General features: G+C 35.3%; 2 protein-coding genes across 2 annotated transcripts in view; one reads left to right on the forward strand and one right to left on the reverse strand.

Annotated features, from left to right (window-relative positions):
• The window catches only part of raw (NDT-like domain-containing protein raw), a 202,239-nt gene that overhangs the window by 167,759 nt on the left and 16,634 nt on the right, over positions 1 to 17,846 (reverse strand). The gene's annotated exons all lie outside the window — the stretch shown is intronic.
• Positions 10,739 to 13,093, forward strand: LOC147071727 (uncharacterized). Its single transcript, XM_085947459.1, has 3 exons — positions 10,739 to 10,852; positions 11,732 to 11,826; positions 12,711 to 13,093. The coding sequence occupies exons 1-3, from the start codon at positions 10,846 to 10,848 to the stop codon at positions 13,056 to 13,058; spliced, it is 450 nt and encodes a 149-aa protein (XP_085803585.1). The 5' UTR covers positions 10,739 to 10,845; the 3' UTR covers positions 13,059 to 13,093.

A 17,846-nucleotide genomic window follows, 5' to 3' on the forward strand; every position in this document is an offset into this window, starting at 1 on the left:
TTGTTTGATGTGGTTTCGATAGAAGCAGCATAGTGTGGTGGAGCGATATCTACCACAAAAAATACAACAACAAAATAATAACAGTGATACAAATTAATGCAAGTAAGCAAGCACACCGGCTTGACCGCAAAATCAAAGTTAAAAATGATGTCAAACCTTGAATGGGCAGGTTAGTTATCCTTAATATTGCATCATGTCCATCATGTCCATCGTGTCAATAATAACATAAATATATATGGCGTGATAATAATAATTACTAAATGCCTAAGAACGCGATGGGCTCTGTTTTACAAGAGCCTACCTAATAAAATTAGTAAAAACGCTCTAAGCATGCGAAAATAAGGAACATTGTTCCATCCCTAACAATGACGAAGTGCCCGTGAAATATTGACAATTATTATTTTCAAATAAACTTTCACCATAATCTAAGCTTTCACCTATGCTTTTGTTACTTCCATCAACATCTATGGATCCATATTTCGTTTAAAAAGAAAAAATATATATCCATATTCAATTGCTCCGAATCCGTGGTTTTAAGTAATGTTACAACAAACCCTCCGACATGAACTCGTTCATATCAATAGTTAGATAAGAAGATGAATCTTCTTCTGTGTAGATATAGCTTTCATCTTTCATCATAGGCGAAGAGTGCCTGTTAAAGGAAGGTAGGCTATGGTAGGTAAAAAAAAAGTCCTTTATTAGCATGTTCGATCCTAAGAAGATCATATTGGCCTCCATTGACGCGCGTGTTTGAACATGTACCTAACCGATTTTTTTTTTATTTTTTTTTAAACGGTACATGTTCAAACACGCGCGTCAATATCATTTTACTCCCTACTTCAATTATAGTTTGTCAATTTATGGCTACGGCCGTATGTTGTAGCTTAACCACTGGGGAATGACAAAAGAAATGACGTATTTCAAAAAAACACTACCTTATTCTTAGGTCAATAATTATTATAAAGCAATCATTATTCATAAGATGTTTATCACACTTGAATGGTCAAAGACATAGCTTATAATAAATATCTTTAGAATCATCTTCAAATGTGTTAATCTTGCCGATTTTTTGAATAATAAAATGCCTAATTCTTGTCAAATTTGGGATCACAGAGATTATCAATATAATTTTTTATCGTGAATATTTTACAAAAAATATCTCGTAATAAATTATGCTAATGGTTTTATAAATGCGTTTAAAAATTAATAAATGTAAAAAGTCTTAACACCACTGCACAGTTATGTACCGAAATATGACTATATTCTCAAACATCAGAGCGAGAGGTTTAAAAGAATACTATTTTATGTAACAAAAATACTTTATGCAGTCTAGTCCTTTATAGTCATAACTATAAAGGATAATAAGGCTTCAAAATTATATAAATAGATTATCTACAACGTTTAAGGAGTGTCCAGGATCATGGTTTGAAAATACAATAAAAACTCAATTTTGACCTTCGACGAGCATGTCCCCCCTTAATAGATTTCTGTTTTCACGAGAATGGATGTTAGCCACTTGCTAAACCTATTGGGTCCGTACTCTGGGTTCAAACACACATTGAAAAACAACATGTAATTTTGAAGATCCGATATTCAAATCCGTTCTCAACTTGGAATAAATAATTACAAGCTTACCCAAAAAGGTGTGGTTGCAGTTTTGAAGCAGGGTCCGCTTTATTATTTTAGGCCATAAAGCCAGGGGAAACAATTCAAGCCGACTGTCTGAAAATATTGAATGTACGTTGTGTGTACGTGACAAACTTTAATGCATATTATGAGACAGACATAACTATTGAACATAACATATTCTTTAACACGTGTTCAAGTTTATCCCATATTTTCCACATCCGAGATCTGTCCCATATATACCACACCCGATAGAGTAAGCCATTTCCCATTAATGCTGTGTTCTTGTGTTCACTGGTTTTGAATATTATCTCTATCAGAAATACGTCGAAGATGCTATATGGCGGTCGGTTTATTTAAGGCTATACCTAAGCTGAGGCATGGTCTTAAAAGATCGTAGCTATGCGACGCGCGGATTGTGCTAATGATGCGTGCCGAACGGAACATAATTTGTCATAAAAATTAAACATGCGTCCATTTAATTTTATGTTTATTGTTTTATTAGTAATACTAATAATATATCCATTGACATGTTTTCTTTTGCGAGTAGAGGCATAACGTTTTTAGTCATCTTTACACGATATAAGAATATATTCTTACGGCGCCATCACAAAAAAAATCGACGTGCTCCCACGTCGAATGCCGCTCGACGATTGGCGACTAATGCGAAATTTAGTCCCACCTATTGTTGAAAATTATTTACCGTTTCACTTATGTATGCTCTTTACATTAACTTTAACGTGTCTCTTAACCTGCAAATAAAAGTGTTTAGTGCTAGAAATAATAAAATCAATACTTGTCGACATATTTAAATTACGTACAGCGATATATATCTAATCTCAATTTAATCTGAAATATTACAAGCATAATGACAGGTTAATAATTGTGATTTATGAAAGACTACTACTAAGAGAGAAAACTAGACACCAAGTGTTTGCATAGTGAAAAATCGTATGAAAATAACGATCTGCCCAACGGCGATGGCGGTGAAACGGCAAATAATTTTCAACAGTAGGTGGAACGAAATTTCGCACTAGTCGCCAATCGGAGACCGACGGTCGAAGTGTGAGCACGTCAATTTGTTTTGTGATGGCGTCGGAGGAATATATTTTTAAATCGTGTAAAGATGACTAAAAAACGTTAAAGTGGGGCCACACCGAAAACAAGTAGCGCGACAACTCGTTAAATTTTACGATAAGCATGATAATTATCGTAAAATTTAACGAGTTGTCGCGCGACTTGTTGCCGGTGTGGCCCCACTTTTACGCACGTACTTGAAAAAGAAATCATGTCAATGAATATACTATTTTTATTACTAATAATAAACATAACAATAAATGGATGCACGTTGAATTTTTATGACAAATTATATTTCGTTCGGCTCACATCATTTGCACAATCCGCGCATCGCCTAGTCACGATCTTCTTAGACCATGCCTCAGCTGAAGTATAGCCTTATTCTGGTGGAAACGTTTGGTTTGCCACTTGGTTGTATCTATTGTCGGTGAAAAATAAAATGAAGCGTAAATAATATGCCTAATTAAAGCATATTATTATATTATTAAGGCATAGCTAATAAAAAAAATATACTACATACTACTTTATCATGTTATTAATGGCAAATAAATATACACATTGACACCTCCCAAAAATGTCGTCATTCAATGGGTCTATTCTATTTATCGACCGCTAAAGTGATAAAGTGATAAATATTACCACTTCAGTTGTCGATAAGTATAGAATAGACCCACAGAACCCTAAAGAGGCCGGAATCATTATCAGGCTGGCTCATATAAATGTGAGCAGGGTTCATTATGAGACAATTTCTAGTAAGTACATAAGACAAATAATAAATTTGTAGTCATCCTTTGACAACTTTTACATCAAGTTGAGTAGAATCGTGTTCAGCCCTTAATGTGGATAAATTCCTTATCTTCCATACATATCATAAAACCATAGATAAAGATAATATTATTTTTATTTAGTACCTAAAGCTCCCCCCCCCCCCCTCTTCGGATGTCACTGCTGAAGATGATGATGAAGCTCGTAGGTCACTTCTGATCTTAAAGCATTTTTTCCCTGCTCTCACGTCGTATAGTTTCCAATCCTGATATTCTGGAAAATTTTAATTTCTATGCACCCGTCAATACTGTTTCCTCATATCAGGCCCACCAGGCACCAATAGCGACGGCTGTGCGGCAGTTCAACGCAGTCTTTAGAGATTAGAAGACATTTTTCTTCTTTCTTCTTTCGACTATGTCCGATCCTAATAGGATCATATGGGCCTACCTCGACAGAATAGAGGTTTGTATTAACAGATTTTGTTTTTTATGGGAAATGGATGTCAACCACTTGCTCAACCTATTAGGTCCATACCCTGACTAAATTATTTTTTGGTTTGTTTTTTTTTCTCTACTAATTTGTTTACCTGTACTTTTTATTCTAAATGTCGTGTTGTGAATGTCTTGAATTAATAATTTGTTATGTAATCAATGTTTTTTTTTAAATAAATAAACACATCTTCATCAGTGAAACGCTGAAGACAAATGAAAATTCAACGAAAGGTTTGATAGTCCAAGTGTGTTTTTTTTCAGTTACCACTAGAGGTGAGTTAGAAATACTCAGTGGCAGCTCGTGGATAAGATATTTGGGGGTGCTGCAGTTGATTAAAAAAAAAAATATTTGTATTATATTTTACTATTAACATCAAAATTAAATAAAAATAATTAATTATATTAATAATTAAAATAAAGAACATTGCATAAATTGCTTGCAGAAATAAATTTTAACAATGTTAATAAATTAATCATTATAGCTATATTTCTTTCCTCGCTGTGGCGCGCTTGCTCACGCGCGACGCAGAAACGGAGAAATACTGAAATCGGACTGTCTGCCCGGCAGTACGAAGCTGCGAGCAAAGCTGCCCGCGCCCCTCCGTCGCCCACTTGAGAATATTCTATTGAAATCGTTATTGTTCAAAATCAAGTACCTACCGCGGTGGATGATAATATTATTATTGGACACTGGATGTATCGATGCGCGGGTGAGCTGATTACACGCTTAATAATATTGATATTTTCATATAATATACATAAATTTATGTATATAATAATATTAAATTTGTCTAAATTTGCTTGGGGGTGCTGCAGTAACGCAGTGCATATGGACGAGCCGCCACTAGAAATACTGTCACCAGTTTGCGTACTCAAGTCTCGGCATGTACTACCCATAGTACGTGTGGCCCAATAAACTTGTTCCAAGAAACTGTTCGAAGTTCGAACGCATGCGATGAGATCACCACCGCGACTCGCTAGTTGGTACTGTTGGTAGACTTTCAATATTATTGACAATAAATGCGCGCGAGCGAGATAGCATAATACATGTGTGTCTAGCCGTGATATACTCAACTATCATTCCTCTCCCTTTCTGCCCAGTTGTAAAATTGGTATAGTGAAGGACAGAAAAGGTGACATGTTCGTTTTATAGTAATGATATGGAGTTAGTTTTAGTTCCAGTTGAGTATGAGACTTATATCGAGTTGACGTCAGTCTCAAGTCCCGGAATAGGTACTAGTGCTCGAGTTCTGATAATTATTTACGCGTTTATCTGGTTTCGTCACGTCGAGTTTCTCGATTTTTTAGTGTTACAATTGGAATTTATAAACTGAATTCAAATTTTATGCGTGATTGTGTAAATGGATAATAATTATATAAACAAGTTGTGTAAAAATGGCTTCTAAAAAGTCAAGTAAGCCAAACGCTCTATATAATATCCCAAATACTAGTAAGTATTTTGGAACAAGTTTCGATAAAAAAAAAGTATTTTTATACTGGTAGTAAGTATACTTAGTCTTCAAAATCGACCAGTTTTCCCACCTCTAGTTACCACCCTCCAACGGCCACTTCGCCACTGCCTAGATTCTAGAAAAACGAACAAAGCCGGAAGCGTTATATAATGATATAGGTATTATAATATCACTGATCTCCTAACAAATCGTGATATTATACTTATTTCACACACCTCTGTACTAAAATTGCATCACTATTCTTTGGTATTAATCACCTGTGACATCATTTCTCGGCATCGCTTACCATTATATGGCCCGTCGTGCGGTAAATAATAAACTAAAGGCGAAGTTTTGTGTTTTTATAATTTTTCAAATAGCATAATGATTCTTGGAACCTGTATTCACTTCCTGGTTTTATTTAACGAGCCAATAATGCGCATAATACATCAAAGATAACTGTAGAGTTCACACGGACGGAAAATCGTTGGATTGCAAGACCCTAGTCTATTTTCTATAGGGGTCGCGTCAACTGGGACCTATTGATGCCACCATGCCAAGCGCGCACGCGAGAGGGAGAGGTTTTAGTTTATTTTTATACATAATAATATAGTGTACGTTACAAATTATTAATTCAAGACGTCCACAGCATGACATTTAGAAGCAAAGAAATATTATTAAAACAGTATTAGGATAAAAAAAGAAATAGATCAGTATTAACACAATAGAGGCGTTTATTGTCAATTTTGTGTTAAAATGTGTTTGTATTTATACGAAGGTATAGATATTCTTTCGATTTTCACACTTTTTTTCGACGCGCGAAAGGAAAGGTATTGACTTCGTTCTTGGTAGAATAAATAAATTTACTTAAAATTTTATTTTCATAAAATCCAGCGTTTTTTTCTGCCAAATAGCTTGTTTTCGTACCCCATCTGGCATGTTTTTGTAAACAACAGTTGGCAACACTGATTCTGACACTTCCACTCTCATTACAATCTCACAAAGACTGCCTGCGGTCCCGCTGGATGTGCAGTGATATAATATTATGACTTTTAGGAAACGGGGAGATGCGAGTGCAGACCATACAGCTTCTCGTCAAATCTAAGTTGCTAAGAATGCTTCAAGATAGTCTGAACTTGGCGTTCTTTTTCTTCAACCCAACCGATCTCCGGCGTCCCGGAGTAAGTATTTACTACCCCTGTTGAGTACAGCCAATACAAGGACACGCCAGAGGACCCAGAGGTGTTTGCTGCCAGAGTACCACCCAAAATTGCCGCCCCCGAAATTAAAAATATGGAAATATGGGAAAAAAAATTTAAAAAGAGTTAAAACAATATATATTTTATTGTCATCAAAATATTCATAACAAAAATTGTGTCATATTTTACCTATTACATAATATAACATCCTGAATTATAATGCAAAGCAAAGCGACATAGAACCATCGATATGCATCCATGCAGCACGGGTGCCTAAATTTATTAAATAATCTATAATGGTATTGAAGAGACGCCGCATGCGACTTTTTTACTATCCGCCAAATAAATTCATGAGACAAATCGTTAATCTTGAAATATTGTACTCGGTTTATTTTCTGGTGACTGGTAATTAGAACTTTTCCCATCCCTTAAATCCCGCTGCCCGGGTGTTTCGCACACCTAACACCCCTGCTTGGCGCGCTCCAGACTGAATACCATATCATCTAGATTCCAGAGATTATTTATGCGGTGGAGTTAGCCAGTGTCCGTTTGGGCATCCAAAATTGAGCGCCGCCTAGTAACGACCATTAAAATTAAAATTGAGCACTTAATACGTGTTAACTTAGGAAAGTTACCAATAAAACCAAGTTATTTGAAGATAATTATCGAATATTCCATATTTAAAATATCTAAATTTTATTCTAGCTTCATTTACCTCGGAATTAAATACCTACCTCCTCGCATATCATGCTGCCTTGATACTTTATGATATTTCGTGATGAAGTTTGGTCTCACATTACTTACTTTCAGGCGATTTCCCCCTACCGCGGCTATAGAAATCTAGTAAAAAATATAATCGATAATTTGCTATATCTATGGAATAAGGTGTTTATTGTGTCGGCTCAAAAAATACACTGCTCGATGCAGGCACCCAGGCAGACCCCACAGGTAGTTGATAATTAATTTTCCCACGTTATGTCATGATGAGATGTGGGCGCCACCGGGCAAGACCGTGCGTGACGTGCACGGATCGAATCGGCGACTGCCGACGATGATGGATCATCAATCAAGCTTTCGGCTGATGCTGCTGATGATGACGACACGTGACGCATCTCACGCTCGGAATCGCAATTGATTATCTCATTGCAAATAATTACCGATGCTGACTTTTTTCAATTATATTTTTTTTAAATATAATATTTTCCGTCGTAATAATCGTATGGTAAACGTTGCCCTGCGGAATTAAAGTTCAAGGTTCTAAGAGCATGATTTATAATTATCTACTTGCAACACTTTTTAGTGAGAACATTGAACTTGTTAATATCGTAGGTAGCAGGAGCGTGCAATGTATTTTACTTTTAGGGGCTCTCTGTTGAAAAAAATACATAATATAATCAATGTTCCGTGGTAGGTGTGCGCGTGTGCGCACACCTACCAAAATGTATCCGCACACATGTTTTCATCCCTCGCACAGTCCTCCCAAAAATATTGTAAAAGAAAGTTTCCTTTGCCAAATATGTGAAAAACATATTATCATTAAATAGCAGCGATATAAATTGAACTGCGATTTTGAGATTCATCCAATTGTTCGGTGATCATCTAGAATTGCGATTTCCCGAAGAAGAATTAATGGAGTGGCGTGCTTTTGATCAGGCCTCAGATCAGATTTTGAATACGAAAAAGATAAATTAGAATTAGACAGACTAATGTTGAAAAGAAACACAGTTTTTATAAATGTTTATTTTGCATAAAAGTGTTTATATTGAACAAAAACAACCCAACATACAAATACTTAGGATATAGATTTAAGAAAATTTAAAAAAAAAAACGTTCTGCAAGTTTAGAATTTAATAAACCTATTTTATCAACGAATACTTTTTTTGAAAATAATAAATACCTTAAAAATATAAGTTTTAATGAGAAATTGTATTTATATGTGTGTGTTTGTGTGGGGGGGGGGGGTGTAAATTTACCGCACCGGGTGACACCAACCCTAGTTACGCCACTGCTCAGATGCGTTGATGATCCGCACACACAATAGAAAAATTAGAGGAAACGTTGAATATAATATACCTACTTACTTACTTCACTATGTTCGATCGTTAGAGAATCATATGGGCCTCCATAGTGGAGATTGTATTAACAGATTTTTTTACGAGAAATGGATGTTAGGCTCTTGCTCAACCCATTAGGTCCATACTCTGACTCCAAACACAAATTGAAAAACAATATGCGTATTTGCTTGACCAAGGATTCGAACCTGGGACCCACTACATTATAAGTCGACGCTTAAACCGCTCGGCCATCGTGGGCGTCAATATAAATACTATTTTCTACATAATATAATCTATTTACATTTAGAGTTTGTGGCTAATTTAATATTAAGTTATAATCGTCGTCTGCTATGAATACCATTGATCTTTCCTTGAATGAAAAAAATTGGAATGCTATATTTTTATCCTCTCGTAATAGCAGTGACGAAGGATCCATACTAGGCGAATATTTAAAGCCTACCTTCTAAGAAAAATATATCTTCTAGTATGTAATTTATATTAAAATAGGTAAATAAAAAATATGTATGCAACATATAAAACAATTGAGAGTCATCTATCGTCAGAATTTAGAATACCGTTTAATTTAGTTTAGTTTCGAATAAAAAATAAGTAGCCACAAGCACCATCTATTTTCAATTGAATTAGCTTCGGATTCCGATCGACAGAATCAAAACCACATTTTATCACACGTCACATAACATCGAGCATGTCTGTAAATTTGAACCGAATCTATAAGCGCTACAGAATACGCGTACTGTAGGCCTTACACTCTTTAGGAATATGTTTATTGTCGATGTCTGTCACTTTAAGCAAATAATAAATACATAAGATGATTTAAATATAATTTCTATTGGATTCAATGAGATATAATTAAAAATGTTTTTAAAAATAAAAAATAATTGTATCTCGTGATTCTTATTTATCAGTTAGTTCACTAGTGTAATTTATACAGTCAGTTATGTCAGTTGATGATATTTATGAACGTTATTTTGATGTGTGATCTAAATTCAGCGTATTATTGTGTTTTCTGAATGTGGATAAATTATTTGATATTGTACCGAAGTCATTCGTCAGTGTTATAATATGCAATGTAATATAAGTATTTTAAAATATCTAGTTAGACTGATAAAATTGTAAATTGTTGTGGAACAGATACAATATAACAACGGGTTTTTTCGAAGATGACATATTGAGAGCGTATGTTGCGAGTATGAATGTTTAGGGAAATCCATAATTTAAACTCATCGTTCAGTTTTATATCGTTAGTAAGCTATTGAAATTTCATCGATTTAGTGTGTACCTACATCTATGGTGTGTACATATTCATCAGTAGTAATATCAGATTATCTTCTTATTGCCCGTAAGTATATCTGACAAGCAGGGACGGCTCTTGTATAGGAGCAAATGTGCACTGATCTCCCAAATTATTATGTAATAATATGTACGTATTCAAATAACTACATTTATTGTAATAATTAATTATTGTAAAATATCTTTAATTTGTCGCCCGTCCGCTAAGTGCATCCACGTAAGTATTTCTGGCGTATTTTTAACCAGCCGCTGAGCTGGAGATGTGTATAATGCCGGCGCTCCATTGGCACGCAAGTCAGACGATTTACAGTCTTCGGACTTTTTTTTCGCGTGGAGCACCCCAGGTCTGCGGACTTTTTAATCCGCAGACCAGGCTCGTTGGATTTCAAACATGTTTGATATTTTACTCGCCGAGCCGCTGAAATTCGTACGTTCACCACGCTTTACCGTCACATTATTTATATCTATGCCGACGGACGACAGCGCCATCATTATTTTACTGTCATTCAAAGTGTTCGGACATCTCACATCGATAACAACAATGGTAGATCTACGAGTGCATTCGAAAAGTTTCTTGGAAGATTTTATTAGTTGTTTTAAGGACAACCCATCGTTGTGGAAGACGACCAGCCCACTATACAAGAATCGTGATGCCAAGTCCTTGGCGTATGCGGAACTTTTGGAGATTTTAATCAAGGTGGAGCCGCAGGCAAGGGTCGACGATGTTAAAAAGAAAATACAGACATTGAGGTCGGGTTACAGAAAGGAGAGAAATAAAGTAAGGACATCATATCGAAGCGGAGCCGGCACAGACGCAGTTTATCTACCCAAACTGTGGTACTATAAAAATTTGGAGTTCTTGAACGACCAAATGGAAGGTACGTAGGAATGCTTTAAAGCTATTTATTATACACGTGCAGATTATGAAATTGTCGTACCTAGCTCTGAAAGTGACATCGCATTAGATTAGCTACTATTAAGCAATTAAAACATACAGCTATGAATCATTTCTAGTCACAATAAAATTTCTTATTCTTTGCCGAGGTAGGTAATAAATAATAATAATATATAGGTACGAGGGAATGCTTTAAAGCTATTTATTATACACGTGCAGACTATGACATTGTCGTATCTCTGAAAGTGACATCGCATTAGATTAACTACTATTAAGCAATTAAAACATACAGCTATGAATCATTTCTAGTCACAATAAAATTATTTATTCTTTGCTGAGGTAGGTAAGAAATAATAATATATAGGTACGATCATGGCGGTGGAAGCGCGGCTTATTGAGTCGTGGTCGGGTCCCAGGTTCAAATCCTGGGTCTGACAAGTACACATTGAATTTGTGTATGAGTCAGAGTATGGACCTAATATGTTGAGCAAGTGGCTGACATCCATTTCTCGTAAAAACAAAATCTGTCAATACAAACCTCCACTCCGTGGAGGTCCATATTATGATCGGACATGGTCGAAAGAAGAAGAAAAGAAATGATCATAAAATCAAAAATCGCTCGAGTTAGGTTCCTTCAGAGACAATCAATAAATCGTCAATCATCAATCAAAATTAATGGTACAGTTTGGTTATGAGGAATACAGCGGAAAACACATTTTGAAAATACCCGATATACTGGATTACACCAATTATACCAATATCAATATTAACCGTATGAAGGAATGGGTACTTAGGGGAGAGATAATAAAAAACAAGTTTGAGTATTATGTTGTATTTTAACAATTTACATTTTGTTTTACAGAATCGAGCTCAATATCCAGCATGGTGGACGATTTGGAAAACATGTCTCCTGATGAGAGTTACTCCAACTCGTTAAACAACGAAGATTGTATTGAGGTAAAACATTTTAACTAAATTGTTACATTGGTTTAATTTATCTATTGCTTATCATACTTTCTTGCCATGTGACAGCCCCGGTAGTATTAAAATATTTTTCGAAATCTCCTCGCGCTTTCTTAGCATTGGCAGTCGAGTTCCGATTAGTCGTTGCTTCCAAAGGCGCTAAGGTGTCCTGTAACCTCAGTCCGAGCTCTATTAAACCTGTCTCAGGATTTTCCCTATCAAGGTCATGAGAAGGAGTATAAGTATGTGTTGATTTGCGACGAAGAAAGTTGTGCAGCACACAGCAATTTAATACAACTGTATTGATATTTTCAATTTTCATGTTTATTGGAGCTTGAAAAATGCGGAATCTAGCAGCTAAAATGCCAAAAACATTTTCTATAATTCGCCTGGCTCTGCATGTCCGATAATTATATATTCTTTTACTGTGATTTAATTGCCTTTGTGAATACGGCTTTATGAAATCGTTACGTAATGCAAAGGCTTCATCGCCAATATAAACAAATGGCAGTGCATCAGAATTAGCAGTAGGTTTTTTTGGTGCAGGTATTTTTAATCTGCCTTCGTCTAAACGTTTGAAAAAATCAGATTTTCTCAGTACGCCTCCATCAGAAATACGTCCATTTGTTCCAACATCAACATAAATAAATTCATAATTAGCATTTGCAATCGCCATCAAAACAATGCTGTGGAAATGTTTGTAATTATAAAAGTGGGAGCCGGCGCCTGCAGGTGCCACGATTGCAATGTGTTTCCCATCAACTGCGCCCAGGCAATTTGGAAATTGCCATTTACTATTAAATTCTTCTGCAATCGTCTCCATTTCTTCGTGCGTATCAGGGAACTGCAACAAAAAATAATCAACATTTTATTTACAGATAGAATATTCGCCTTCAACATCCACGTTGTCGACTACTCCAAGGTCGAATCTCAATAGAGCACCAGAACCCCCATCGTTCAAACGAAAAAAATCGAATGATAGCGCCAACAAAGTGTTAGAATTAATCACCGACAAACTAAGCAAGACTGAAGATGAATTTGATGTTTTTGGCAAAATGATGGCCATGAAACTACGATCGATGTCACAGGGACAAAGATTGCTGGCCGAGAAGCTGATGCATGAAGTTGCCTTTATGGGACAAAGTGACAAAATAATGCCAGCAACTACTGTTCATACTCAACCAGTTTATCGTATATTAAGCAAAAATGTACAAAAGCCGGTATAATAAATTAATGTTTTTTGTATGAATAAATATCTTGTAAAAATATTTGTTTTTTTGTTTGTTTTTATGCCTATAAACCTTAGCTTAAGCGATACAACAAATGGTAAGTATTTGAGCTATGTTAGCAAACCTATATTATTATGTGGCCTCATTTAGAAATCAAATTCCATGCTTGCTTTTCGAAGAATATGACTAGTATTACAATACATTCAACAGGAATAATTAAGCAGCTTGCTTACAGCCTATATGGAGAGTCCTGGCTAGGTACAGCATTCTAATGGTCTATTGAATATTTAGCATGTCAACGATGGCCTTATTTGTGACTATATATATACCTATCTCAAATGCATCTTGTCTGCCATTCTTATGATGTTGCCGTCTATGATTTATATAGGTAAAACAATCCACTAAACGTTCACTTTATAAGACCAACCAATGTCTACTTGTTAATGATATATTTGTAAATTTGCCCAACTTTATTAGATGACGTATAATATAATACACACCTTGAAATATTCTCCTTTCAAAACGTCAATGATGACTTGGCAAGTTTCGGGAATTATCTTGCCCAGAGTTTGTCTTCCAATCGCAGTTCTATAATGCAAGTCAGTGAATGTTCCGCCGGCAGCCAAAAATCGCAGGGTTGCACATAATCTATCATGAGGAGAAATAGCTTCCCTCATCATAGTATTTTTTTTTTTAATAAATGGGGAGACCAAATTATACAGTTCTGTGTATACATCCTCCGACATTCGCAAATAATTGCGGAAATCGCTCGGTTGCAAACGCAATTCTCGTATTAAATTTGTGTGGGATAATGTCGTTCGTTTCCTTATCCAATGTTTCACCCAGTATTTGTGTACCCTTTGCTTCGTTATTACATTATCTGCCACCCAATAACCCAAAAAACATAAAACGTCGGTATCATTTAACGCCATCACGATTTAACTGTCAGATATACGTATATTATCTATGCTGTCAAAGTCGACTGTTTTACTCGTCAAATTAATTATATACTCGTTTCGTTGAACGTCTATTGGCCAGTAGCAGAACGTAGAAAAATCTGAAGACTTATTGTCGTCGGACTTTTGGCTCGCCAATGGAGCGCTGGCATAAATGTACGTTTTTCATAGTATTTGTTGAATGTTCGAAAGACGACCTGTACCGCCCGAGTGCCCGACCGTAGACGATTTTTTTGCATGCTGCCGAAATGTAACCTCACTGAACGTACAATTTTTACCTTGCTTTGAGCAATGTCCTCCCTCTTAGTGCTTCAAGTATAACCGATAGATGTCGCCATTGACTGGCGCGTTTATAATAATATTATTGTACGTACGTATGAAGTAGGTAAAAGGTTCCCGCGCAGTATTTAAAAATACTAGGTATATTATTATTTCATACGTTATGACGTTAAGGGGTAAATGCTCTGTTGTTTGATGTGCCATATTAATATTGAATCAATCAACATATCGATTAGAGTTATATTGTGATAATTAAGTTAGGTACAGCCATCTCACCATACAAATACGATTTTATAATTTTACATTTCAAAATTAAACACTAAATAATTTTAATATAAATAAATCTACAGAAAAGTAAGTCAGTAACATAATACATACAATATACCTACTTATACTTACTATTATTTTTGATGTTGAATGTCTTTCAAATCAGTCCCATTTGGAGTGAAATTTTGGAGTGGAGGTGTACAAAAGTGGCAAATTTTTAATACACGTGATATCCCGTTGGAAAATTAATGATCCATGCCCAGTATTTATAAAAATGATACAACGCGCATATGAGAATGATGTGGGATGACAAATGAGGATTTTACGGCTTTTTCTCAATGACACACGTCTAAAATACTTACATCAGTTACGATTTATGGAAGTTACGAGTGACAAACATGGTAACTATGTCAGCACATATGAAGTGTAATTAGGTACAATAAAAATCGAAAAATGTGTGTACCTATTGCCTTTTGCATCATACTTATCATACCAGAGGCTTGAACTTTGTAACTTTGACAACAAATAAATGCTGTTCGTGAATGTAAGCGTCGTTTAGCATTCGCCTACCTCCACCACGAAGGCTATTGCAGATTTTTTTTCAATACCATGAAAAGAAAAATGCATGTCTTTATTTGCACTCCCTAATTTTATTATCACCGGCCGCCACTGCTGACAAGTATATTTTTTCCCCTCATATCTCCACAGCCTATCTCTTTTCAAAAGTCATCCTTCGCCACTGCGCAATAGTCATAATGTGGCTGAGTTCCTATAGTTTTTTGGTTTTGATACTACGCAGAATTCTCAGTCCCTTTCAATTCGATTGAGAACGTCAACATTCGTCACTCACTTGGCCCAAATAATTTTGTGGATGCGTCTATACAGCCTCAGCTCGAAAACCTCAACTCCTGATTTAGCGTCCATACTCACATCGGCCATATACCATAGAAAATGATTGAGAAAATACACCGGTGAACAATACAAAGTCTGTTCTAAATTAAGGTCTCGATTGCTAAAAAGGCGTCTTGTTTTGAGAAAGGCACTCATTGCTATCCCAATTCTCATTGACCATTTCTCACACATAGGGTCATCAATGTCATCATAACGAAGGTTTAGTCAATAATATCGATATTTTTTGACGGCCTAATCACACATTCAATCAGTTGGTGCCTGGTGTCGCAATGTCTAGATTGATATACCTAAATACCATGTTTCCATGCAACAAACAATGAGTTTCTTCTTTTCTTTTCAGAGTTTGTATGAAAAATAGTAGACACAACGGGTATATTTTTTGTTTCAACGCAAAAGTTTTTTTTCAACATCGTTGTATTCAATGCTTTCTTTAGCAAGCGGAGTTTTTCAGAATTTCATTTCGATTGGCCCGCAGCACCAATAAATTTCAAACATCAGTGTATCGACAACGACAGGTGGTGACTGTTGATGATAATAGGTGTGCCACACCTTAAACATTCATAATTGATTTATTATTTACCCACTTAAATTACATACTAATGTACAAACTGCATACATACTCTTCAGAAGAACATGATTAATAAAATAAATAGTAGGTACTTAATTAATCTTGCCATTTGAATAATATTTTCTTAGATCCCAATCATCAGAATTTAATTAATAATAAACAATGTCATTAATAACAACACGATAATTTGCTAATACACAATTTATTGAAATTACTGCAATCCAATGACTATGTTACGAGTAGGGATTTCAATCCCGGGATCCCGAGCTATTTTCGATACCTATGAATCCCGGGATTGAAAACATAATCCCGAAACTTTCGGGATTGTTTTTTTTATCAATTTTTATGGAAAATAAAATAAAAACGAAAATATAACAGAAAAAATACTTTTAATAACAAATAACTACATTAAAAATTAACTGAGTTTGAATGAATTTTGATTTATACCCATGTGTAAGTGCCGATTCATTTTATTTTTTCACTTAAATTAATAAAAATAAGAAAGATTGGAAAAAACAATGCTTCGAATTATTAACAAAGTAATTCCACCATGATCTCATACGTTTTACGGCAGTTTCATATTTGGCTGACTAATTAGATTTAGGAAGCGGAAAGGCCATAAGTAGGTACACCATGATTTGCTTTACTATTTTAAATCTCGCGAACCCATTCATTAAGTCTTTACTATCAGAAACAGCAATCTCATATTAAATTCACATTATTATTTATATTTCAATATTATTTACTCCATTAAACTTATTTATTTCCAAGATTGAACGTATACAATATAAACAATAAATGTCTTAAATAGTATAAATTATACTAGATTTATTTTTGACCGATTTTATCAATGTTATTTGTAAATATAAAATTTTTATATTAACAATGGAAAAAAATGCCAATCCCGGGACCAGTCCCGGGATCCCGGGATTGTCAAATTGTAATCCCGAAATCCCGGGATCAGAATTTTGGCTCGGGATTGGATTCCCTAGTTACGAGTGCTTTGACTCGTTATGACTTATGACTGGTATCATGGAAGGTACTGGAATGTCTGGCCCAGTGATTCCCGACATTTTTTATTTGACGAAACCCTTTAAGACGGTACTTCAGTGAAACAGCAAATAATTTTCAACTATAGGTGCGACGACATTTCGGATTGGCTGACAATCGGAGCGCGAAAGTCGAAAGTCGAGCTGTGAACACTTCAATTTGTTTTGTGATGGCGACGGGGGAATTAATTCTTAAATCGTGTGAAGATAACTAAAAAACGTTACCCATTTACTTAAAAAAGAAAACATGTCAATGAATATATTATTATTATTATTAGTAATAGAACAAAAAACATAACATTAAATGGATGCATGTTGACTTTTTATGACTAATTAGGTTTTGTTCTGCACGCATCATTTGCACAATCTTCGCGTCGCGTAGTCACGATCGTTTTAGACAGTGCCCCAGCTGAAGTATAGCCTTAAGCCTCAGTAGTATGCCCCTGTAACTGGGAGAAATTGTTTTTGTTCAAAAATCAGAAATTATGGAAGCTGGAAAGGTCGATGCCTTATTTAAATTTGTACACAACAAAAAAATCTTATACGTACTAGACATTTTCACACCAATTTATAATATGATAGATACTTGTTATCAATTGGCAGTAGTAAATTTAACAAAGTTACTGTTGGCCATGTTTTTTGTTCGCGAAAGAAAGATCTACATGGAACGGTACCTACCGGGGTAAGCGATTTAAATAATTTGTCAAATTCTGCCGCGAACATGTGACTTGGTACTGAAAAACATTTATACCTA

The sequence above is a fragment of the Rhyacophila brunnea genome, unplaced genomic scaffold, assembly GCF_057557595.1.
Source record: "Rhyacophila brunnea isolate RB1 unplaced genomic scaffold, BYU_Rbru_1.0 scaffold_2, whole genome shotgun sequence".
Classification (NCBI taxonomy): Eukaryota; Metazoa; Arthropoda; class Insecta; order Trichoptera; family Rhyacophilidae; genus Rhyacophila; species Rhyacophila brunnea.

Excerpts from the sequence above, each read along its gene's own strand:
- LOC147071727 (XM_085947459.1), top strand. Across the intron at positions 11,827-12,710 it reads ACAACGAAGATTGTATTGAG|ATAGAATATTCGCCTTCAAC; the intron begins GTAAAACATTTT and ends TTTTATTTACAG.